The 26,993-nt window shown below is 44.0% G+C and overlaps 1 protein-coding gene across 1 annotated transcript in view; it reads right to left on the bottom strand.

Moving 5' to 3' along the window:
• The window catches only part of ATP8A2 (ATPase phospholipid transporting 8A2), a 518,682-nt gene extending 500,426 nt beyond the window's left edge, over positions 1-18,256 (bottom strand). Inside the window, exon 1 of the mRNA XM_037003923.2 lies at positions 18,079-18,256. Within this exon, the coding sequence (XP_036859818.2) occupies positions 18,079-18,154 (76 nt within the window). The 5' untranslated portion in view covers positions 18,155-18,256. The remainder of the gene's footprint in view (positions 1-18,078) is intronic.
• Between the last annotated feature and the right edge of the window lie 8,737 nt (positions 18,257-26,993).

Genomic DNA, 26,993 nt, shown 5'->3' with positions numbered 1-26,993 from the left:
AGGCTATCTACATGGCAGGAGGACCTTTGCCGAGCATGTCCTCGTCCCACCTGAAGCTCCCGCCCCGTCCCTTTCTTTAGCCCAGGAACTCCATCTCTGGTTGCCTTTGGGTCTCCTGTCTTTGTGGGGCTCCTATATGTACACATGTAGGTATGTAGTTAAAACTGGGGTTTTTTCCTCCTATTAAATCTATCTTATATTAGAAATAGGGGGGTCTCAGCAAAGAACATAGGAGGGTAGAAGGAAAATATTTTTAGATGAGATTTTCAATAAATTAGACTTCATTAGATTTTCAGCAAATGTATACTGAGCATCTATCACAGTCAAAAAGCACATACAAAATGAAAGGAATCACAGATTGTTTCCTCCAGGCCATGAATGTCAAATAGAAGTCTCAAAAAGTATATAAAGACTTCTCAGAGGGTTTTTAAAAAAAAGTACATAAGAACTAAAAAGTGATTCATATAAAGTGCCATGGTGATCAGAGAACAGAAATACATCAATCTTGATCAACCATGAAGGGCTCCATGGAGGAGGGGACATTTGGGCCTGGACAGTCACGTGCAGCTGTGCAGAGGAAAGGCATGGTGTGTGTGAAAGCAACAGTGTTTTCTTCTAACTCCTGTATCGGCCCTGCACCCACGCAGGCTCACTACTGACCCGCACCCCCAACTTCCACCCTGGGCCAAGGAGGTTGGAGGCCAGAGTTTGTGTCCACCAGGCGGTGGCCTGAGCCTGACCACACCCCGGGTTCCACGGGCTCGGCACTACAGGTTGGCCCCGGGGGCATCCCGGCTGTCTCTGCAGCTGGTTTCCCCACTGACCTACTTACAGCAGGTACATTAGGACAGACTGTCGCCTGTTGGCCTCTTTCAGACCATTCTCTCCACCACAAATAGGTGCTGAGGAAACGTACCTGCTGAGCCCCAGCCCCACGTGAGACCGCCTGCTCACGGGGCCCCACTACCACCCAGATGTCCTCTGTAGGGCATCCTGCAAGGGCAAAAACTTCAAAATCCACTCAAGTAAGCTTCTCTTCTTTCCCAAAGACTAAAAGTAATCTAACCTAAAGAGCTTCACTATAAATTAGCTTTTACACCTAATGGCACTCTTAAGATATTCAAGGCATTGAAATAGAAGGCAAGGTGAGCTTCCTGCCTTCCAAGATCCACGTGGAAAGCTAAATAAAAAAATGTAAAGCACTATACGATAACTGATTTTATGAACGGCTGACTTTCTTGCTGCTTGTCCTTCTACACCAAGAATGTCTCGGGGGCAGGGACTGTGATTGTTAGTTTGTTTAACCTGACCAGGGCTCAGTGCCTGGCCCTTAGGGGCCTTCAACAAATATTGCTAAAGATGAACAAAGCAAATAAGCAAATGGATGATGAAAGACTGGATGGTTGAAAAATGGGTGGGTGAATAGATGGATAGACGGGCAAAGAGTGGACAGAATAACAGGAGTCCAAGGTAGGCAGAATGACAGCTGGTCAGAGAATAAAGGGGGAAGGAGGAAAGGTTTGTGCTGGATTTATAAATAATAAAAATGCAGATAAATACTCATGTTCAGGTGTCTTGCTCACTGGTTTACTGGTTTTACCCTGAGTCAGGGTTTATCTCAGAAACTCATTCTATTCTGCTTCATGCCGCTCAACCTCAAAATTGCTCTGTCCCTTCCCCACCACCACCACCTCCACCTAGATCTCTGCATCCTTCCAAACCTAACTCAGGGAGATGGATAAACAACTGTGGTGCATCCATACAATACAGGCTGGTCAACGGCAAGCAGAAGCGGCACTACCGACACTGGTGACCCTCAAGGCAGTAAGTGCAAGAAGCCGGAACCAAAAGACTGCATGTGTCTGGTTCCGCTGGTCTGACATTCTGGAAAAGGTAAAACTAAAAGGGCCAGAAATAAGATCAGTGGTGGTTAGGAGCTGGGCCGGCGGGTAAGAGAACGGGGTACAAAAGGATGTGAGAGAACTCTGGGGACAGTGTCTTGATTGGAGCAACTCTACACATTTTTCAAAGTCATCAGGCCATACTATGTACTGAAAAGGGTGACTTTCATTGTATGTCAATTACACCTTAATAACCTGACATTTAAAAAAGCCAAAACATAAAAGCCTGACTCAAGCCCTCTTCTTAAAAAAGCCAGGACCACTCCGCACTTCACATTCATACCGCAGCCAGCATTTAACCATGCCCTGCGGGCACCTCTGCGTCTACCATCTTGAAATATTATTTTTTATCATTTCCTTTTTGCACGTTCAGGTCTTATCTCCCCAACCAGATGGTAAATTCCTTGGAAACAGGAATAGATGGTATTATGCATCTTTATCTGCAACTAAGCATCCGGGTCACTGCTCAACACATTATACATGACAAACGGTCAATAAATATGTGTTGACTTGAGCAAAAACCAGCTAACCGAAGAGGCTTGGGGTTCTCTTCCAACCCAAAGTTGAGTATGAGAAACAGGCTTAGCAATGCCTTTCTCCATTAATCACCAAACACCCCCGTAGCCTGCAGCCTCTCAGATCAGCGATTCATCCTCCCAACCTTCAGTCAGGTCTCAAGCTGATGTATCGCTGACATAAGAGACTGAAGATTTCTAAGGAAACCTCCACCAGTTTAAGGCATCTCACAGCAAGTGTCTAGACTGTGCTGATATGTCCGTCAAATCTGGCCTCTTGAAGCCCCGACTTTACTGTTTAAGGGGAAAATAGGACCAACATAACTTATCAGACTCAACAAAATTCCATTCCTATTTTAACATTACAAAACCCCACAGTTTCTACCTCATTCTCCTTGCATCTAAAATGCTGGTATTTTCTGTTTCCAAAGTGGCCCGTTTTCAATTCCTGAAAATAAAACAATGGCCACTTCCCTCCCTGAGTTTCTCAAAGCTCATAAGTGCCACCATCTTCAGTTGATGTTTGTCTTATCACATCCTTTGGAAATGAAATTCAGTCTTTGCTAGTCTCTGACAGGAGCAGGCAGTTTGTCCTACACTAATTTAAGTCCCTTGTAGCTGCACAACGGGGTTCCTCCACACTGCACAGCTGTGCCCTGACCCCTGCACTGGACTTCTCTTAGTCTCTGCAGAACCTATTTTCCACCAAATGGGTCAAGACGGCATTTCCTTTAAGCACACCTTGACCGGCACACCTGCCCTCCCACACTTTCCCTTCTCCCCATGGCCACCAGGTAGCAGCTCCCATGCTCAGGCCTCTCCTCCCCAGGGGAGCTGTCCTGACCAGCCACGACAGCATCCTTGCCTTGCCCTCCAGCAAGCTTTTCACCTGTTCACTGGGGCAGGATGCTTCCCGCTTCCTGCCTGCCTGTCTTGCTCCCTTCCTTCCTTCCTTTCTTAATTCTGACATTAAACAGCGCTGTCTCCCCCAAAACAACCTTGACTGCAAAAATCTTTGAAAGCATTAGAAAAGAGAAAAAAAACTTAAGGACTATATGGAAACATTTACATTGCATTTAATATATATAGAAATATTTTCAGGTTAAAGAAAATAAACAGCTTTCTAAAAAGTTGCTCATTTACAAAACTCTTGTAATTAACAAAATTGGCATTGGGGTTTTAGGAAGCCAAAGCCTCTAAGTAATGTTGCAGTGATTTCAATAGCTCTCTTGTTGTGGCAGCGCCCCACGGCGAGTCGGTGAAGGGATTTGTTGTCTATACCCGTTTTGGACAACAGTGAAGAGCTCGAGGCTGGGAAGTGGTACAAACCCACCGTTAAACACGGGCTCTGCAAGGTGAACGCCGCCAGGACTCTGTCCGCATCTCTGTGCACCTGCCCAGGGTCTCGCCTTCCTAAAGAGAAGCACCGCATCCAACCTCAGATGCCAGTGTGACTCGCAGCCCACCTCAGAGTGACTTACAGAGGCAGAAGCAAGCGTTTAGAAATGAGTATGTATAAACCAAAAATGGAAAAAGTTCACAACATGGAAATGACATGCCCATTTAGACCCTACCACACAGATGCATTTGTGGCTACTTTAATTCCTGCTAAAACACAGTCTGAGGTTCATGGCTATTCACTGCCGCCCTGAGACATTCTCAGTGGGTTTCTCTACAAAACTACCTCAGCACTGTTTCCTTGGGTTATTTAGTGCCTTAGTTCCAAGCACAGAATGAGCCTGTTCTATTTCCAATGCTTAAGGAGTGGGGAAGTTCTCCTCTAAGGGTCCAGAGAGACAGTGATTTAAATTCTGTATTTACAGGATCAGCTGAGAAATCAGAAGGTCCCTGAAAGATGTGCTCTATGGAGGAAATCAAGGTTGGGAAAAAAAAAAAAGAGAGAGAAAGACACCATTAAATTGTTTCAGAATCTCATCTTTCATGCTTAGTGATGAGAGGAAATGACAATTTGGATTCCAAGAGGAAAAACATGCATCCCTCTTAATGGTCAAACTACTCCTGAGCTTAGCATAGTTGGGGTTAAGAAGTGCACGTCTGCCATGGGCGCCGACTGGGCCTGCCCCAAATCCCTTCCAGGGCCCCGGGCGGGCGCAGGGAGGCTGGGGAGGAGGGCTCTGCAGAATCTCTGCATTCCTCTAAACTTACTGAAGTCCATGATCAGACAGAAAAGTGGTCTTGTTTGACAGGATGGGGCAAATTCTCCCATACATTTGTTGATGTGAGCACAATTTTGCACAACACTTTAAAAATTAAGCTGATTGTCATTTGACTATTCAAACACATTTGTATCCATATAGAGTTCCCATTACATGGGGAGCAGGCAAATCGAGTTATCAACACAATACAAATGGAGGAGGGCCAGGGCCCTCAATCCCTAGTACACTATTTTTGTCACAATTACAATAATATTGTAATATCACTGTTTTACTAATTAATTTTATAATAATTAAGAAGTAACATATTAAGTTTCAGATACTGTTATGTGTTCCATATATACTATCCTGTTTAAGTCCTTCAGTAATCAGTGACGTAGGTATTATTACCACCCACATTATACGGGAGAGGAAAGGAAGTAGGGGTGAGGGAATTAGGTAGCAAACTTCCCCAGGGACCCCAGCTAGGATGTGTCAGGACCAAAACTCAAAGCAGCTCTGACTGCAGTCAGCCGGGTTATGTCCCTGCCTAACGACAGGGCTGACTGCACTCGGCCTAAACAACAGCACAAATCCAATGATAAGAGAGGGCCTGTTGGTGTCCCCTCCTCAACCAGCATGTGTGCATCTAGGCCAAAGAAAGGGAAGAGCAGGATAGACCAGCCTGGCTAACGTGGTTCCCGCAGGTCGCCTGGTAAGGGTTAACCACTAAAACCCTGGCCCTTTGGAAACCAAAAGACTACCAGTTTTCCTTTGGCGTGGGGTCCCCATGTTCATGGGACACAGAGCCACCTACATGGAGAGGATGGGGAGCAATCAGGCTTGCAGAGCAGCTGCGGAGGTAGCCCACTGGGGAGCAGGTCCCAGCACCCCTGCACTCACCGCAGTCCCGTGGCTGTCAACAGAAAAAAACAGCAAAAAGGAACCATGGAATCACCAAGCACCTCAGGTGCATGAACACCAAGGAAAGGAGAAAGCAAACAGAACTCACACTCAGACAATAAAGTGACTCAGAAGCAGACTTGGAGTAAGTGTAATTCATAGTCCCCAGGAAATGAGTATTCAGTACATGAGGCAATACTAGACTGTTATGAAAAAAGAATCAGTGACTTTGGAAATAAAATACCCAATTGTTGAAATAAAATGTCAATAGATACTAAGAACTAAGGAGATCCAAGCTGAAGAGTGACTTTCTGAACTAGAAGGAAATACCAAGATACTCCCCGAAAATGGGGCAAAAGGAGATAAAGAGGACAGAAGGAAAATTAAATCTGCAGGGAGAGACAGAAGTGCCAACAGCAATCAAACTGAAGCTGCAGGCCGGAAGAGGGGACTAAAGGGAGGTGAAAATCAACAACGTAAATATAAGAATTTCCCCCAAAAGAAAAACACAGTTCTCAGGTTGGCCGAAATGGCCTTCCAGTGCTGAGCATTTAACTAACGGGGAAAAATTACTTAGGCCATCATATTGAAATCTTGAGAACATCAAGGGCAAATATATCATTAAAAAGCAATCAAAGAGAAAAGCAGCTTAGCTGCAAAGGAACAGGAATCAGACTGACACAGATTCTTATCAGCAAATCTGGGTACAAGAAGATAATGCAGCAGTCCCCTTAGAGTGCTGACGGAAAAGACTTTGGGGTCTAGAACTCTATTCAGCAAAACCATCGCTCAGTTGTGAGAAGAGCATAAAAGCATTTTCAGGGACACACAGAATCAGTTTGCAGCGTACAGACGGCCACCGAGAGATCCTAGGGGCTCGACTCCGAAGAGAAGGAGGAAACACAGGGGTGCACTGGCGAGCAAAGAGCTCAGTACGTCCCTGTCAGCCGTGCTCTGGGGCCAGCCCCAGCGGTTTCAACAAAGACAGAGTGGGTTGAAAAGATGGAGGCACAAAACCCACGCAAGGCTTCATCTTCTTTTTGTCCGGGAGCCTCAGTGTAGAGAGGAAAGCTTACTTCCACTGACTGATGTAAACACTCTAGGGGAAGAAATAAGTCAGTATTGTAGCCATAATTTAAACATAACCTCTAGAAGAAAAAATTTACATACAGAAGTTTCAAAAGGCTAAGGAAAATATCAAAGAAAACTTGAAGCAACAAAAGCACAATCCACAAAAGAAAATTTTGATAAAACTTAATTTTGTTAAAATTAAAAATTGTGCTCCACAAAAGACATGTAGAGAATGAAAAGACAAGCCACGGACTGGGAGACAAAGACAATAGTTGCAAAACAGGTATCTGATAAAAGACTTGTATCTAAAATATACAAAGAGCTCTTAAAATTCAACAAAGAGAAAACAACTTTATTTACAAATGGACAGAAGGTCTGAGTAGATACTTCACCAAAGAAGACATACACATGGCAAATAAGGATATGAAAAAATTTTTTTACATCCTATGTCACTAAGGGGATGGTGAATTAAAACAACAGTGAGATATCACTACATACCTACTAGACTGGCCCAAATCCAGAACACGGACAAAGGCTGGTGAGGATGTGGAGCAACAGGAACTCTTCCTCATTGCTAGGAAGAATGCAAAATGGCACAGCCACTTTGGAAGACAGTTTGGCAGTTTCTTACAAAATTAAATATACTCTTACTAGATGACTCAGCACTCACCACTCTTGGTATTGACCCAAAGGAGCTGAAAACTTAGGCCCACACAAAAACCTGCACGCGGAAGTTTATGACAGTTTTATTCATGATTGTCAAAACTTGGAAGCAACCTAGATATCATTCATTTAGGTTAATGGGTAAATAAACTGGTACGTCCAGACAATAGAATATTAATCAGGGATTAAAAAAAAAAAAGAAATGAGGTGTCAAGCCACAAAAAGACATAGAGGAACCTTAAATGCATATCACTAAGTGAAACCAATCTGGGAAGCCTACATTCTTTCTGATTCCAACCAGAGGACATTCTGGAAAAGGTAAAACTATGGCGACAGTGAGAAGGCAGTGGCTCCTGGGGGTTGGGTGCAGGGGTGGGGAGGACAGGAGATTTTTAGGGCAGTGAAAATACTCTGGATGATACGTAATAATGGATACATATCATTATACATTTGTCACGGTTCAACACTATAATGCTGACCTCATGGTGTGACATCACAGCACTGAATTCTGAGTTAACATAGACATCATCATATCCAAGAAGTCGTCTCCACGGCCTCGGCCTTAAAGCACTGTCCCCGCCCTGGTATGTCTTGCCCACATGTCATCCTGCATAAAGCTGCTGGATGGTGGACTTAGAACTACAGACTAGCTCTCCTCCACTGGGCACCTTCAGTCATACTCTACAGCCAGGCTCATAAAGCCAAGATCTCTACTGAAATATACCTTAGACTACAGACAACAGAGCTCTTCATTATACAGACTTAGGGAGTTAGAGTCAAATCATTCCCTAAGAGCAAAATAACCACACGCCACTGATACAAGACATCAGACCACCTACAACATCACAAGTATCATCTTGGTTACAGACACTGTATTTATCATCACAGGCCATACTTCCATCAACGCAGTTTAAGAGAAATTCCTAAAAACTCAAAGTCACGAACAATCTAACAAGTGTACCTTCATCCCCTGGTAATAAAACCTACTTTGTCTTCCCAGCAAGACTCCCCGCGATTAACAGCCTGGTGCTTGAACACCACCTACTTGGATTTTTCTCTTTTGTATTTCCTTTCTCCATTTTTCTGGGACTAGCATTTGAGAAAGCAATATATCATGGAGAAAATATACATTCAGGGGGAAACATTTTTAAATGTGTTGCTTTAAAAAAAACCAGCTCGACCCCAGGAACTGACTGGCCTTTGGGAGCAGGCTGCTCCTTGAGGTGCCCACGGCTTGTAGGGAGGTTGTCGTGGGGCTGATGGGACTTGCAGCACATGGTCAAAAGGTCATTTAATCAGAAACTGCAAATGCATAGTATTGGAGGATCCTGTCTGCAAATACTGACTGCTGATATGACAAAGACTCGAGCAAATAGTGCCGTATGGTTTCACTTATGTGTGGAATCTGAAAAACGAAACAAATGAACAAGCAAACAAAACAGAAATAGACCCATAAACATAGGGAATGCCTGGGTAGCTACCACGGGGGAAGGTGGGGAGGATGGGTGAAATAAGTGAAGCGGAAAAGAGGCACGAACTTCAAATTAAAAAATAATTTAGTCACAGTGATGGAAGTACAGTATAGGAAATACAGTCAATGATAGAGTAATTTCTTTGTATGGTGACAGACAGTAACTAAACTTATCATGGGGAGCAGTTAGTAATGTATATAATTGATGGATTACTAAGTCTGAAACCAATATAATACTGTATAGAAACTGTATTTCAATTAAAAAAAAATAAAATTTTTAAAAGACAAATAGATTTTATTAGAAATGAGGTTCAAAGAAGTATAGTAGAATTCCACAATACAGCAGTTCCCCCCTTACCCACCAGCAATAAGTTCAAAGACCCCCAGTGGATGCCCAAAACTGTAGACAGTACTGAACTCCTATGTATACTGTTTTTTCCTATACATACATACCTAGGATAAAGTTTACTTTAAAAATTAGGCACAGTAAGAGATTAACAACAATAACGATAAAATAGAACAACTATAACAATATACTGCAGCAGAAGTTATATGAACATGGTCTTTCTCTGTGAACATATCTTACTGTAGTGTACTCACCCCTCTGCTTGTGACAGTAAGGTAACCACTCAGGTAGCCCCCTTTTAGAGAAGCCCCTCAGACTTCTCATTAACAAAAAGAAGCCTGAGTCCCTCAACCATGACCCATCGTGAGGGAATTAGACTCGGCAGTTAGAGAGGAAAGGAAAGGAGAGTTTGCACACGAAGGTAAAGCGTACTAAACAGACCGAGGACTCTTAGTTCCCCTCAAGGCCATAGATAAACTCTTGACTCACGTATCCTTGAGATGTTTTAGAGGAACTCAGACCCCCACCAGATGAGCCATCCACTGACCACAAGCTTCCGGACCCCAGACTGAGTGGAGACAGAAGTCTGATGACAAAGACTCCTGAAATAATCCCCCGTCACCTCACCACTGACCAACCAGAAACAGGCTGATCACACACCCTGCACCCCTTTCCCGGAATTTTCTCTTTAAAACCCTTGCTTGTAAAAAATAAATAAATAAAATAAAACCCTTGCTTGTAAGCGAACAGGGGGTTAAGGACATTGGGCACTAGATATCCCTTCTCCCTGCTTGGTGCCCTGCAGTAAACGTCTACTTCCTTCACTACATCCTGATGTCAATGTTTGGCTTTCCTATGCGTGGGATGAGCAGACCCAGGTAATAACACAGGATGATGACATACCTATGCAAAGAGATGAAGTGAGGTGGATGACGTATGCACTGTGACATAGCATCAGGCTGCTGTTGACCTTGTGGAGATAGAGCAGAAGGAAGATCGTCTGCTTCTGGGTGGCAGGCTGACCACAAGCTTCTGAAACTGCTCAAAGTGAAACCACAGGTAAGGGGGCTGCTGTACCACGACCCAGTTCACTTACAAAATTAAGGCAGGTATCTTAGACTGTGCCCAGGGGAGATTTTTCGTTCAGTGTACGAGGAAGACAAAACAACCCTGAAAAGAATACTAGAAGAGTCCAAAGACACAGGCTCTAGCCTCTTGTTACTGCCCTGGCACACGGGGCAAGTCCCAGCATGGGACCTTCCAGAGCCTTCATTACCTCACCTAGAAATGACGGTGTTGGGCTGCCAGATCATTTTGTGAATGTCTGCGACGTCCACCAAGAGTGGATCAAAAACGTTTGGACAAGATGATCTACAAAAGTATTGTCCAATGAAAGCATGATACAAGCTACAGGGACAACCTTAAATTTTCTAGTAGCCACCCTAAAAAAAAGTAAACAGTATAATTTTAATAATGTATTTTGTTTAACCTGACCTCTCCAAAATATTATTTCACTATAGAATAAACATAAAATATTACTAATGACATAGTCTACATTACTTTTTTTCGTAAGTCTTCAAAATCCAGTGTGCTCTTTACCACTTAGCACTCAATTCTGACCATCCTTCTCAAGGGCACAGTAGCCTCATGCAGCTGGTGGCCACCACAGTGGATGGCATAAATCTGGAAAGTCACCTTCAACTTTGATCATGTCTGGCTCTATAAAGTACTACCCACTCTTTCTATGCAGAGTATCCTGGCTCTCTGAAGGACAAATGTTGAACAGGTGGAACAGTAACTTCTCTACTTGCCCATGATCAGGAAAGCTCCTCATCTTTCACGTGCCTGGCTTCCATCTACAGTTTGCTGACTCCAGCCCAGCTGTGGTTCTCAGCCATTCTCTCTTCTCACCTCCGAGGTTGCCGTGGTTCAGGCCCTTGTTACTTCTCGCCTGGAATACCGCCAACAGTCCCTAACTGTGCACGGTATTTGCAAGCTCCACTGTGTCTACATCCAGCCCAATTTATTTTTACCTGAGACCCCTCTCAATCACTTGCCCACCTTGGTGTCTCCCCTTCCAGAAAATCTACCTGAACCCTAACATCCGAAAATCAGACAATGGAAGAGTTAAATAGAGTTGAATAAATGTGTTTCCAAGCATCAGGAAGGGTCCACGTGACATCTGTTCCTATTATTCTCACCTGCACAAATGGACAGCACAGGTAATTTGGGGAAGAGACGAGGGGGGTCAGGAACACAAAAGGAATGCAATGTATGATCTTACACTCTTAGCAATTCAGCCAGGTTAGGCTGAGCAGCTGAGTGAGTCCCCCCAGAGTTCAGAGGACAGGTCACTTAGATAAGCAGTAACTACCTCTTTGGGGATTCAAAGATAAAAATCCTGTAATTTTAAAACTACAATTATGTTTCTGCAGTGCATTAGAATAAAGAAAATAAAAAGAAAATGGAACAGAGTCTTCAACAAGGATGATCATTATGTGGCTAAAAATAGTTGGGAATATCATTAGGCAGAATGCTTTTTCTCGCTTTGAATATGAATGAACTTCTCCAGGATATGAAGGGATCATTTAAGCCTATGAAAAAAGCAACCATCTTTGAACTGACTCTATGGAATTTCCAAACACAGGAACAGAGAAGTTACTTATTCCCTGTGCAGTTTGCTCTTCCTAGTTTCCTGTGTGATCTGTCCAGTAATGCGCTTAAAATATTTACAGTGATCCTGGGATCCTCAGCACTGCTTCCAGTTAACACAGTAACTATAGGGATAGTAAAGGGAAAAACAGCACCCAAACACTTCACCAAAATGTGTGAAGTGTGACATTTGCTTATGATTTGGCATGAGATTACAAGAGATTAGAAAACTGAGTTACAAATGTAAAACCCTTAACTCAGTCAATCAGAACTAGATCACTTTTTAGGGTGAAATTTGATGATATATCAGATTCTGATTTTTACAGAGAGGCAGTAAGCAAGGTGAGGGATGAACTGAAGCTAGACCAAGAGATCTCTGCACGTAAACATGCACACATGCACACACACCTAGGGTCATATGTTGATACAGAGAGCCCTCCACAGACATTGCTGATGAATGGACAGTGCCATTCGTGCGCTCTTATGAACACATCTCTACAACAGACCCAGGTATCCATGTGTGCTGTGTCCCCACGTGCAGTCAGGGTATTCAGCACATGCAGCTAGCCAACCCCACGTCGCTCCGCTCCATCCAGGCAAGGCTCTCCTAGGTTTGTTTCTGTGTCTGCCCTTGATGCTGACGGGGAGAAACTCCTGGGGCAAGGACGTGAGATCACTTTTATTTTTGGCCTTTCCTAATGGTCGTTAACATTTGCTCTGAGCATTTTTACCAGCCTAAGTGGATGTAAATAACATCTTGTATCCAGTGTGGTATTGACCAGAGGTTATATTTAGTAAATGTAAAGATCTAAGGAGGAAACTGTAAAGGACCATCTTTAAAGGCACTCTGTATACATCCTCCCATAAATGTTTGACAACTTATTAGAGAATAATTTTAATTTAATCCATGTGTCTAGCTGGTACCTCTGTCAGATACGGGTTTTAGATAAAACATACATTGTAAAATTAAAATCAATTGACCCCTGAAGCCATTAACTGAGACACTTACTGGCCACGGGTAAGATGATAACCTTCAGAGACCTTAGAGGATGAACACTTTCTATAGTCAGAGTGCTTGATGGATAATCACACAAAAAGAATATGTAAATTCTCCAAGAATGACGCAGTCACCTCCTAGTTAGGCCTCCAGCATTAGATTTAGAGGGGAAAATTACAGCTGCAGTCTTTGCCAATTCTGCTATTATGCAGGCAAAGCATGCAGATGAAGGAGTTTACCTTGGATAATAACGGGCAGCAGGAGAAACATGTGACATATTATCAATATAAGCTGGGTTACTTTCACAAAGTTCTCTTAATGTTTCGGATAATTAATGCATGTACTTTTATACACATTACTCACTGATCACAACAACCTCCTGAGGCACAAACTTTATTTTCATCCTCATTGGAAATAGAAGTGAAAGTTTTTGTATTGGAATATAGTTGATATATGATATTATATGGTTTCAGATGTAGCACATGAGGGATTCAATAATCGTACATTACTAAATGCTCACCACAGTACGTGCGGTTACCCCCTGCTACCATACCAAGATATTATAATATAATTGGTTATATTCTCTATGCTCTACTTCCATGCCTATGACTATTTCACAATTCGCAGCTTGTACCTCTTTATGTCAGTATTTATGGGCCTCTTTCTTTTTTGTTGGTTTCGTTTTTTAGATTCCACACAAAAGTAATACCATACAGTAGTTGTCTTTCTCTGTCTGACTTATTTCACTTAGTATGATACACTCTAGGTTTTTAATGTCATGCAGGTAGCAAATGATTGTCAAAATCTGAATCCTCTCCTAACCCTAAAGCCTGGTGGTTTAACCCCTATATATACCATCTCAAAGAAACTTTCAAACACCATCTGGACCATTAGACCAATTCCAAAAATGATCCATGACAGAGCTCAGTCAAATCTTAATTTATTGAGTACCCACAGGACAAATAGTACAGCAAATGGAAGCAAGAGAAATGAGGCCCAGTTCTTTACTTATTTCCATTTGAGGAGCAGAAAACAATACAGAATGAACGAACTTGTTCTGTTCCGCTTAGGTCTGATACTGAACAAGGCAGGCTGACTACGGTAGAAAGCACATAAAGCTCGGCAATGAGCTGGTCCTGCCAGAAATTAACCAGCAAATAAGGAACGTCTCTGAATTGTTTTTCACATCTGTGAAATGAGAGGAAAAAAACCATCTCTGAGGTGCTGTCCAGCCCTTTATGATAAGAAAAATAACTTTTGTTTTTTGAGTAGCTGCCTAGGCATTTTACAGTATGATAACCAGAGGCTGGACATTTAAATAAGGACTTGAGTTCAGCATGCTCACTCTAAGTCCCCTCTTTGCTGTTCCCCCACTTTGCTGTTTCTGGGCACCTTTTAAAATAGCCACCTAGAGTTAAGCCCGCAAGAAGTTAGTTGCCTCCACCCAAACATCTTGTATGTAGCAGGCAGGAACTTGCTTCCCTGCTCCGTCTCTGGCTCTTTCGGATCTGGGATGAAGGACTGCCCTTCACCGGGCTCACTGCCCACCCCCTACCCTGATTCTGGGACCTGGGACCCATCTTGTGACTTGACTTCCTTTGTGTGAGTGTATTGAAACTGTGCTTTCGATCAAAACAACCCCCCCACCCCCGGTTTCCACTTCCCCGGATGCTGAGGGGTTGTGCCCCCTCATTCAGCAGGTCCTAGCCTGCGCCTTCCTAATTCAACATGCTAGCTCCAGCTTCCCCACACACCCCTACCTTCTAACATTAGATCTTGGTCCTTTCAGCTGCCCTAATTCTTCTCATTGAAGAACTGATACATGGCGCAGGTTGTTGCGGGAAAATAAGGTCCACATAGGAACGTTTATAAATGAAAGAAGACAAAAACCACCTTTGGTGACCAGGAGAGGGCAGGACACAGGCATGCGCTGAGTGTGGGACGTGGAGGAGGAGGGCGCTCGGGAGGGTTTCTGGAAGATGTGTGGTCCTCCAGTTTCTGTTTTCAGTCTGTGTGCTGACTGCCTGCCTGCCTGCTTGCATTGCTAATCTTTTGTCATCCGGCCAAATCCATAAATTCAGTAAGATAGGGAGGAAGCTTCTGCCCCACCTAAGGCCCACGCGTAGTCCACAGAAAACACCCCCTTCCTTTCCGTCCTCACTAGTCACCCCCACCCACATACACACTCACCCGCTTCCTTTCTGTATTGACCTGTGTGCACGTCCATGAGCGTCACCGTGGCAGGGGAAGACTTGGGAACGCTCCCCTCCTGGGTTGTTAGTGAGCCTAGACCATAAGCTCCACGGCAGCACCTGTGCTCTGCACACCGCGCTGGCCCTAGCACCTGGAGCGGTGCCATACACGCAGCAGGCACTCAGTAGATATATAGATACACATATTTGCTAAAATCAACGACTCTGTTTCTACTCTGTCTCCTTACTAGACTAAAGGCTCTGCCCTGAGCAGACCATAAGCTCCATATAGGCAGGAGCACCTATTTCCGTTGTATTCCCATCACCTGGTAAAAGGTATGAGACACACTAGCACAAAATACTTCGTTGGGGAAAGGTAGAACTGATCAAAGTCCAGCTGAATCTCCAGATGAAGACAGGAGTCAAAGATGTCTTATAAGCAAGAAGAATCCCAGAATTCATTTCCTAGATAGTAGGTAGTTCAGCCCATAATCTTGAAACAGAGTGTAATCTTATCCTTTGATGACTAGTTTGTAAAAACAAAATAGAAGGATGATTTGAAGTGAGTACACCATTGTCTGAATTCACCCCTGTCCCAGACCCTACCAAGAAATTCCAAACAGGAGGCAATGTGCCAGGCACAGAGCATCTTAAACAGAGGCTCTGCTGTGTTACAGAAGTAGGTGGTGGTAAAATTTAATTGCCCCTCAGGAACATCCTAGCAATGAAATTGCTATTGTAGATAAGGAAAATGTCTTCGCACAAAAAAATTAAGAGAATCCGTAAATAGCCAAAATTTGTAAGACAGTTCGCTGGGTCGTCAAACACGCGATGTAAAACTCAACCGCCTTCTTAGACACCAGCCACGACCAACTTAACGTGTGATTTTTGAACAACCCTGTTAATTCTATTTACAGAAGATCTTGGAGTAGACCTTTCAAAATGCACAGAAACTTCACGAAGAAAAGCACGGCACTTTGACAAAGACATAAAAGGAGACATTCATAAATGAAGAGATGCAACATTTTTCAAGTGTCCAGGCTCTCCAGATTCATCTATAAGTTTATTGCAAATTTAACCAAAAGTCCTAACAGGATGTTTTTGTTTTGTTTCATTTTGTCTTCAGAAAAGGCTCTTTTAAAAATACATGTGGAGGACAGGGATCCGGGCGATGCTGCGGTTGTGGCTGCGTCCACCCCACCGTTTCCTGGACTTGCCATTGGAATGAGGAGGGAGATGTCTAGGCTGGCATGTGCATACAGTGAGACAACGAATTTGACCGGATCTGTACTGTTGGAACTCAACCAGGAGTTGGGAGGGGTGCAAGTTGTAGCACTCCAAAATCTTATGACTATAGACTGTCTACGATTAAAAGAACATACGGGATGTGAACAGATCCCAGAAATGGGCTGCTTTAATTTGTCTGATTTCTCTCAGACTGTTCAAGTACAGTTGGACAATATCCATCATATCATAGACTAATTTTCACAAATGCCTAGGGGCCGCAGTTCTCAGGCCGCATCTCTCTCCAGCTCTCAGCAGCATCCCACACAGCTGGACACTCCTGCTTCCTGCACGTGTGCCTCACTGAATTTCTGAGCCCTCTTCTCAAAGTTTTCCCAGGCCCATGCTGGCCAACCTCTGTGCACTGCCGCTCTAATCTCCCTGTCCTTGAAGTGCTGGAGTTCTCAGGACCCTGTCCAAGGATCCCTCTTTTTTTGGCCGTATGTATCTTTGTATACAAGTTACATAATTTGCAGGGCCCAGTGCAAAATGAAGTGCAGGCCCCTTGTTTGAAAATTACTAGGACTTCCAAGACAGTAACAGCAGAGCCTTAAAGCAAGCTCAGGCCTCTCCCAAGAGTGGGGCCCTGTGCACGGCACCATCACTCACCCTTGCAGCCCGGCCTGCTGAGGACTCCTGAATTTGTATCCCGGTTCTAGAGTACCCCCTAAACCTCAGGCTTATAAACCAACTCCCTTTAATAATCTCCATGCTGCCCTCTAGTAGGCACTTTAAAACCACCTTCCTGACCCTTCCCCGACACCCACAAAAGGAAACACCGTTCTTTCTGCAGTTTTCTCCTGCTAAGTGGTACATTCTTCCAGTTTCTCAGTCCAAAACCCTCCGAGCCCTTTTTCCAGTCTCCTCTTTTAAACCTCACATCCCAGCCGTGAGCGAATGCTACTGGCTCTTCCGTCAAACATATGGAGAACGTGCCCACTCCCCGCCCCCACCTAGCACTGCCACAGGTACCATCTGGCACCTGGATTACTGCTGTTCTCTCCCCGCCGGTCGCCCTGCTTCACCCCTTGCTCTCCACAACCTTGTCTCAACCAATCAGCGCCCTGTGATCCTTTCACTCCTCAAATGAATTTGAAGGTGCCCTTACCTTCGCTCAAGTTTACAAAACATTGGTGTAAATTAACCTAGTAAGCTGTTTCCCTCCCATATTACTCAGCTACAGCAACACAAAAGCCACTGATTTTTTTATATGCCTGTTTCCTCAAAACCCCAAACCAGGAAGATTTCAAGTGACCTCAGCTCTAAATTGTACATCCTGTCCTTCCCCATAGGGAGGATCTCCCCAAACATTCTCGGGCAGAGCTGAAATGGTGAGAAATCTACTCATTTTTGAAGCTCCCGTAAGATCTTTGATCATCTAAGGGACCAGATAACCTGTCATGTATCATCATCACGTAACAGGCAGCTCAACACTGGTTTCCAAGTGAGGGGCTGGGGATGCCGCCTTTGAAGTGCCGGGGCGGCTCGGCTTTAAACGATAAGGTGCCCCGGCGCCCCGGCGGGCGCGCGAGGCCCGGGGGCCGCCGGGCGCGAGAACCACCCGTGCGCCGTTTGGCTCCCTGGGGCGCTGCCGCGAACACCGCCCGCGGCGAGAGGGAGACGGTCCCGGCGCCCGCAAGCGCGCGCCCGCCGCCGCGGGGACGACGGGGCACCGCCGCCCGAGCCGCACCCGCCAGCCGCAGCCCCGCGGAGGCGCGGCCGGGTTTGCGCACAGGCGCGCACGCGCACAGGCGCACACGGACCCCCGCCCCGACCCCAGGCCCCGGACCGTGGCGGCTCGGGGGCGCAGAGGAGCCCGCGTCCCCCGGGGAGGACAGCAACAGGCGGGGGGCCGGGCGGCGGGCGGGGCGGAGTCACATCGCCGCCGCCCGCCCGGCCCCGCGCCGCCCCCGCCCCCGCCCCCGCTCACCAACGGACGAGCGGATCCTCGACCTCCGCGGCAGCGGCATCTTAAGCGCTCGGTCCAGGCCGGAGCCGGTCGGCATGTCGCCCCGGCTGGGCGCTCCGCGGCCCCGGGCGAGCGGCGGCGGCGGCGGCGGCGCGCAGGGCCGGCGGCCCCAGGGCCGTGAGGGGACGCGCTCCGCGGCCGACTGCGGGCTGCGCCGGGCGCGCGGCGTGGGAGCGGCGGCCGCCGCGGGAGGCTGCGCCGTCCGTGCCGCAGCGGCCGGCCAATGCGGCAGCGCTCGCGGACGCCACCGCCGCGGGCCGGCGGCCGGGCTGCGGGCTGGCGGGCGGGGCGGCCCCCGGCGGCGGACTCGGGAGCGTTTCCCCGGGCGGGGACCTTCGGGCGGCGGCGGTGGCGGGGCGTTGGGTCGGGGCTTTAGGGGGCGCCTGTGCCCGCCCCCGGGGTCCTGTTAACTGCTCCCTATTTTACCTGCCTGTCACTTGCCATGTGGTGTGAATCGCTCAGGACGCTTCGCCGCTTCTGTTCTTCCACGTCTAGTTTGGTGGGATCTCTGTAGGCCCTAAACAGGAACAGGAATTTCTAAGGTGTGAGATGTACGGCCTGGAACTGGGAGTAGTCCGGGGGCTTCAGCCCCCACAGCCTGCCTAGATTTCTTACTAGCGGCCTTTTAGGAGCCCTACGGAACACTTAGCACCCACCCCCACCCCCGCCACACACACACACACACACACACACACACACACACACACACACACACACACACACACACACACACACACACACACACACCCCTTCCACAGGAACAAAAATCATTGAGGTGAGGTGACTTATCCAAGGTCACTTGATCTATCTTTGATTGATTTTACTTGTCAGTTCATGTTGAATTGTGCTTTGCCGTTCTAGGCGCAGTTCCATAAAGGGGGGGGGGCGGGGGAGAAAGCTGAATCTTTTTAATATCTGATGAAATTCTGATCTCGGAGTAGAAAGAAAAAAACGGTCCAAGTAGGAATCTGAGAGTCTGACCCTGCATTTACTGATGGGATCATTGTGCTTCGGTTAACATAAGCATCAGGGACCGACAAGAACAGAATTGAGCAGACAGAATAGGTGCCCCAGAAGACAGAGCCATGCAGCACCCCAAGCTCCTTTTGGCTAGCCTCTGCTACAGATTTTCTTAGGAAAAAATGCAGAAGGAATAGACAACTTGATTTGAAAACTATGCTGGCAGTTCTAGCTTCAAGTAAAATTCCTTACCTGTCTATCCTGGACCCTTAAAAAAAAAAAAGTCCTGAAAAGACTCTTTCGCAGGAAGTTAAGGAAGAAATTTTCTGAACTGTTGAGCTGAGCTTCCGGATGGGAGATGTTTTCATAAGTGGGTCTGCAGAGGGGTGACCTTAAAGCTAGCTAATCCTAGCAAAGAGTTTGTCAAAAACTTTGTCGCTAATGATTCCGTAAATTTTCGGTCGATGATAAACCGTTGGATCTAAGCAGATCTGGAAAGGTCCTGAGTGAAAAATATGGCTTTTTCAACCCCAAAGTTTAAAATAAACAGAAAACTTTTTTTTCCATAGTGGATGAGAACAGAAAGAGTAGAAGTTATATTTTTCAAGAAAGAAGCTGAAATTGTTAGAGAATGTGCCCTGACCTCCATAGACTGACCCAGTGTCCTACCCTGATTTCATGCAACCCCTTCATGAAATGAGGTTACTGCTTCTGTTTTCATGTTTATCTTCTAATAACCAAAAATGTCCTGGCAACTCTGTAAGATGTTCAGTTGGCACACCTTGGAGATCACAAAATAGATGCAAAATAGCCGTCTATGCTCATAGATGGCTCTCTCTCTCTTGAGCTTGTGTTATCTCAATGATTCCCATAGTGAAGTCCCCTGATCTGACTGGCTGGCTGGTATCTGTCTTGAGAAGCTAGATTAGGATGGCATTTAACCACAGAATACAGACATAAATCCTATCTTTGAGGTCTTTTGGGGATATATATATGCAAGATGGACAAAAGCTAGCAAATGACCAGTATTTAATACTAATTTTAGACTCGAATTGCCAACATGGATCGCTCATTAACCCATGTTTGACCTCTCAGAGAAATCCTTTCCTCCTTGCCAGAGGCTAGAACCAAAGAAGATGAGCTATAAAAAAGAAAAGCAAATGCAAAATACAGAGCAACAGAGAGAAATGTATTTTGTCTCTACTGTTAGGGAAGCAAGAATTTCTCAAGAAAGAGTTTGTCCCAGTTCCCTAAGAGTCACCACTCCAGGTGTTCTGAAGTCAGGTGACAGAAGCAGCCTGCAGAAGAAAGAATCCCTAAAGAGACAGTCCCAAGACACATACACACCGCGCCCCTAGCACTGTGAGTTGGTAAAAACTGAGCTAAGCCAGAGCAGCCCTTTCATTCCTAAAGAATGAAGTGGAAGGAAGAGTTTTCTCTTCCTGTAAGCCATCTGTCTCCTTCCTCTCTCACTGTTCTCTGCGCTTCCTTGCTAAGCAATAAAATCAGCCAAGACAGACCCACTCTCCTACAGAGTGGACACACGCTCTCATGGGCTGACTGCAGGAAGCCTGACCACTTTTCTCCAAGATTTCCAAGGAAGGATATCTCTACAACTTCTCTGGGAAGCCCATTCCAGTACACAAGAACCAGGATTTTCAAGCAGTTCTTCCTATGACACCTTAAATGTCTATTTTAAGCCCATTCTTCCTTCTTTAATCTTCATTGTTCTAGAGATATTGGGCTCCCATCCTACTCAAGAAATTCTTTCATATAAATGAAGACTTTAAGCCATTTATCAACCCAGTCTTTTCCTCAAACTAAAACACCATTTCCTTTTTAAAATGTTTATGCATGTATCCATATATGTATACCTTTTATATATGTGCAAATACAGGTTTAGACACATTTTTTAAAAGGAATGTATATACACGGCATGTAAAAAGGTATAGGTAAGCATACGCCTATTATCCATATACCTGCCCCTAGCTGAGGGAGCAGAACAATACAGCACAGTGGAAGCCACCGACCCCCCAGCCCTCTCCTTTCCCTCTCCCCAAGCCAGTTTCCTTTTTAGGCTTTCTTCACAGGGCCTCTTTCCTCCTTCCCTGTTATTTACAAATTAACAAAGTAAAAAGCAACCCTAATAGTATTGAGCAAAGAAAACAGGAAGGAAGATCATTTAAAGGAAATCTTTATAATAGTCTTATTTAGCATCCTGTGAATGCATTTTTATAACTCTTTTGACACCTCTCCAAATTCTTCTCGTTTTTAGAGAGCAATGTCCCAAACTGGACATAAAAGAAGAAATGTTTAGTAGACAGTCAGTGTCTATCTTCCTAATGGCAAAGGACAGGTGTCCCAGACCCCCTCCCCTTCAATCACTCATTAACCTTCATGTCTGGCACGTGAGGCTGGCTGCAGCTGGGAGTTTAGCTGGGACTGTCATCTGGGGCACCTACACGTGGCCTCTCCAGGTAGTCTGGGCTTCCTCACAACCTGGTGGCTGGATTCCAAGGGCCCCAGAAGAGAGGGGCAGTTCACTGAAGGCTGTGTCATCTTTCTAACCTAGCCTTGGGAATCATGCAGTGTCACTTCCACAAGATCCTGCTAAGGCAGTCACAAGGGCCCAGTCAGTCCAAGGGGATGGGAAGGAGACTCCATCTTTTGATGGAAAAGTGGCAAGATTCTGGAAGAGCACGAGGATGAGAAACATTGTTGCAGCCGTTTTGGAAAATACATATGAGAGCCAGCAACAAGTAATTTTAATTTTAGTAAAACACAATAATTGTATCAAAATCCTAAAATATTTGTGAAATAATTAAAGACAGGCAAGATCTTCACATGAAAACAGGGGATTTAGGCTCCCAAAGAACAAACAAAATCAAAGGACTTATGCTACCTAATTTCAAGACTTACTATAGTACTAATACTAATCAAGAGAGTATGATGTAGTATGAAGAGGCGGATCAATGAAACAGAATAGCATCCAGAAACAGATATATGCACATACGGTTAAATAATTTTAACAAAAGCACTAAAGCAATTCTGTAGAGAAAATAGAATCTTTTCCATAAATAGTGCATGTGGAAAAAAATAAACGTTGACCCCTTAACCATACACGGTAATGAAATCAAAGTGGATCATAGTATTCAATGTAAAAAACCAAGCATCTCCAGCTTCTAGAAGAAAACATAGAAGATATTGCTTATGCAGGAATTAGAAAGCACTAAAAAACTTAGAAACATTATCAAATAAAACTTCTCATCAAAAGGCCCTAGGAGAAAACATCCACAATGCATACATCTAATGAGACCTTGTATGTAGCTAGACTATATAAATACCTCCTACAACTCAAAACTAAAAAGACAAATCCAATTTGTTAAATCATCAGGAAAATTAAAATAACATTCTACTACAGACCCACCAGGATGTCAAAAAAAAAAGAACAACTCATTGTAGAGGATGGTGAACATACTCAGACATTGCTAGAGGGAGTGTAAAATGTTACAACAAATTTGAAAACTGGTAGTTTCCAATAAAGTTAAATGTACACCTTCCCAGTATAAACCAGAAATTCCACTTCTGGGTATTTATCCAACAGAAACAAAAACAGTAACTCAGAAGATAATTGTACCCCCATATTTATTGCAGCATTATTTACAATAACCAAGACATGGAAGCAACCCAAGTGTCCGTTGATAGGTGAATGGATAAAGTATATATATAATGGAATATTATTCTGCCACAAAAAAAGAGGGAAATCTTGCTATTTGTGATGACATGGGTGGTCCTTGAGGGTGTATGCCAAATGAAATGAGTCCAACAGAGAAAGACCATGTGATCGCATATGGAATCTAAAACAAGCTCATAGACAAAGAAAACAGATTGGTGGTTGGGGGTTGGATGGGAGAAATGGAAGAAAGGAGTGAAAGGGATCAAAAATGACAAAATTCCAACCACAAAATAAGTAGGCCATGGGGGTGTAATGTCCAACACTGTAACTATAGTTACTAATACTGTATTGTATATTTGAAAGTTGCTAAGAGATCTTAAAGTTCTTACCTTAAAAAAAATTGTAACTGTGTGGTAATGGATGTTAACTAATTCTGATCATTTGACAATGTATACACATACAGAATCATTATGTTGTAGGCCTGAAACTAATACAATTAGCCTGTATAACTCCATAAAAGCCTCTCTTGCCTTGCACAGCTCTTTCTGCTGAATGGGATGCTGCCTGTTTCATGAATTGCTGAATAAAAGCCTACATGATCTAGTATATGGATCTGTAAATTGTCAGTGGAAATTTTTCTTTTACCAATTCCATTTAAATGAAGTTTAAGAAAAGGCATAAAACTAAGGGTCAGGTTGTAAAAATTTTCTGAGAAGGAACTCAAAGGAACACTTTGCGGGGACAGGAAGGTTCTGTTTTTTGATAAAGGAGTGGATATTGGGTATATGCACTTTTCAAAATCCATCAAACTGTTCAGTTAAGACTTACACATTTCACTATAAACTATATGCCAACTTTTAAAATACTAATAAAGGAAGTGAATTTTTTAAATGTTTGCACTAGGATTCTTATAATAATGTCATTTATAAAAGCAAAAGATCTGGAAACCAAGCTCAATGACAAAAGAATGGCAAAAAAGTTAAAATTCTTTCAAAAAAAAGATTCTCTTTGAAATTTTTGTGGATTATTTAATGGCTTGAAAAATTATGTATAATATAATGTTAAATAAGCATAGGGGAAATGGAAAACTACATATGTTGTGATCTATTTTTAATATATGTATATACACATATGTAAACTTTATATATATGTATATGTAAATTATATACACATCCGTATCTAGAGAGAAAGAGATATTAAAATGTCAACTGTAATTATCTCTGGATAGTGATTTCTATTTCCTTCTTAAACTTGCTACCTTCTTAAATGAAATGTGGGAGAATAGTGAATCCACTGGCCTGGAATGGTAGCTTCACTGTTAATTCTACTCAGTGGACATGTGCAAAGGACAAATGTCGGAAAGCGATCACAGCAAGTGTTGTTTGCCAACCTGAACTGGGGAACAGAAGGGATGTCATAGTAAGAAAGTAAAGCACCTCTTCAAGAGATGCAACACAGCTGCAGAGTCCTGGGCACTTCAACGGCTAACACACAGACACCTGATGACAGGTAAACAAGTCCAAAAGCAGATAAACTAGTTGTATGGTGATAATAGCTAGCATTTTTAAGTGCTTCCTCTGTATCAGACAGTAAGTTAAATGCTTTACTTGCATTTTCTCATGTAACTTTTAAAACAACATGAAGAGATAAGTATATTATTGTCTCTGTCTTATGGTTGAGAAAGCTCAGGGTTAGAGTAGTTCAGTGATTCGCCTAAGATCCTACAGGCAGATACTAAGCGGAGAAGGAATGTGGGCTTTTGTCATTCCGTGTCTGTCGTTCTAACGGCCATGCTCATAATCACTGTCCTCTCCAAAAAGGGCTTTCAACAGAGAAGTAGAATTAAAAAAAGAAAAAAAGTGTTTCTGAACAGTCAAAAACATACTTTTATATAAACAGAATGAGAGACTTCACTCAAGCATCTGTTATTTTCTTCACATCTGTCTACCAAAGACAAAAGTAATTACAGCTTTGGACCCATGTATTGTCACATACAATATGAGTAAAAGCTCAAATTTTATCTGAAATTCATCAACCAACCCTCTAGCAGATGAACAGCTGTTGCTTTGTTCCTTTATGAACAGCCCTCTCTGCCCTGCAAGTGAGGTGAAGACAGCAAGGAAATAGCATCAGAGCCCCATTCCTCCAACCTCTGGGGCGGCCGGAGGAACCAGGCTGACCGGCCAGACTGAGTCCCTGGAAACTGTGCTGCACCACCGGGTGGAAAGGTAATCCGAGCAGGAAAAAGCCAGAAGGCTTTTCAGAAAGAAAGGAATGCTCGAGGACAGCAGGTCTGGAGCTATAAGGCGGATGCAAGTCTGGGGCCTCCAGAAGCCACCCTGGCACCACTGAGAGACCCTGGCCACTTAGCAAAGCCTGAGATTCATTTCCTAATACTGTTTGACCTGAAGAATCCAGCCTTTTCTGAAATATTGAACTTCATGTGACTGAGTAAATTCCCCTTTTACTTAAGATGATCTGCAACTCCGGAAATCCTACATCAGAAGGACTTTGGGAAGGAAAGAGCTAGAGAATACATCTTGAATTGGTGGCAAACTTCTTTACTCACAGTGTAGATTTTTGGAGGGATAATGGAGCTTACTGGGGTGGGGAACTAAACCTCCACCAACCCAAGCCAGTCCTGGAAGCTAACACTGCTCAGGTTTGTATCACTTGCAACCAAAATATTACTGATTAATAGAAATCCCTTCATCCTTTCTGTATCTGCCTCACCTTTGTCATCAAGTTTCTCTGTAACATGCTGTTTGGTATAAAACATGATGTGTGTAGATAAATGGGTGTCAACATAAAAACGAAGACATGGCAAAACTTTTCAAAGTGTTTCTCAACACTTTTTGACTTCAAAAATAAAATGTGTTGATGAGCATCAGCTGCTATATTGGCCACACTCTTATGTCACATCACAAAAAACAAAAATCCCTAATCTGGTATCCCACATATATTTGGACCTTCTTATTTCCATTGCATGAAGCTTACTGGGAAGTCATTAATAATGTGGACATAGAGAATGCCTATCAGCTAAAATACCTACTGGTGTCTTACTGTCATATTTACATAATTCTCCATAAATAAAATAACGACTTCCGAACTTCAGTAATGATAATTAATGCTCCTCAAACATTTCTCAATTATTTCTTTTCTTAGAGAAAGTGAGTTTGAGTATCCAAAGAGTAGCCTTCCACTTACAGGATAAATTTATCAAGAGGTAATTTCAGAGAATTACAAAGGCTTTTAATTATATGATTTCAATTAGACATTGTACAGTTTAAGCTCAGTTACAATGGCGAGTAAAACAACTTTCACAGGCACACTTTTATGTCAGCATTTTTATTTACTTTAGAATATTCTATATCATCAGAGGAAGTTGATCTTCAATGTTCAGATGTATTTGAAAGTTAACTAACATGTAACTCAGAGGAATTTGATCTTCAATGTTCAGATGTATTTGAAAGTTAACTAACATGTAACTCAGAGCCCCCCACCCACCATATCCACCCATATCCCTGCAGCTCTTCTTTTTCTGAGTTGGGTTCTATCTTTGAAGGAAAGGCTTGTTTTCCCACTTAAGTGGGCAGCTTGCATGGAAATGCCATTGAGGAGACACAGTGGGATAAAGAACAATGGGTTTCTTGGCCAAGTCACCATGTCTTTTGGCCTTATTTTCTCCTTATGTAGAGGTGGGTCCCTTTAAACTCTGAAATTCAGTGATGACAAAAATAATGAAGTCCTTGGGGTATGAAATATCTTGTGCCACACGAGCACTGACATGTGGACAGTTCCACATGTCCTTCTTTGACACCCTTGAGCCAGTAGATGCCAAACTTTAGGATATAAGAGAACTAATTATTAAACTGGGGACTACATGAACTGCAGATAACCCACTCCGCTCCACCTGATTCAGTAAGCAGGGGTTGGGCCCAACGGCATCTGCCTTTCTGTAAGCATTCTGAGTGATTCTGATGTGCATGGTCTGTACATCATTCTGAGAAAACTGTCTTAGACTCAACTTTCCGTGTTTTGCATGAGCAGACAGCAAAGTGGCCCTTCATTTGGTGGATCCAGCCAGGATGGAATGCTTGGGGTGCCAACTCTAATCACAGTCCTGCCACCAGAGACCTGACAGTCAGAACTGCTCTGAATGGACTCAGGGAGAAAGACCCCAGAGGGTGCTAAATGGGGTGGATACGTGGAGACCCAGAGAAAGGCGAGCACCCAGCTG

The sequence above is a fragment of the Manis javanica genome, chromosome 1 (assembly GCF_040802235.1).
Source record: "Manis javanica isolate MJ-LG chromosome 1, MJ_LKY, whole genome shotgun sequence".
NCBI lineage: Eukaryota > Metazoa > Chordata > Mammalia > Pholidota > Manidae > Manis > Manis javanica.
Note: the sequence above shows the minus strand (reverse complement) of the source record. Positions and strands in the feature narration are given on the sequence as shown.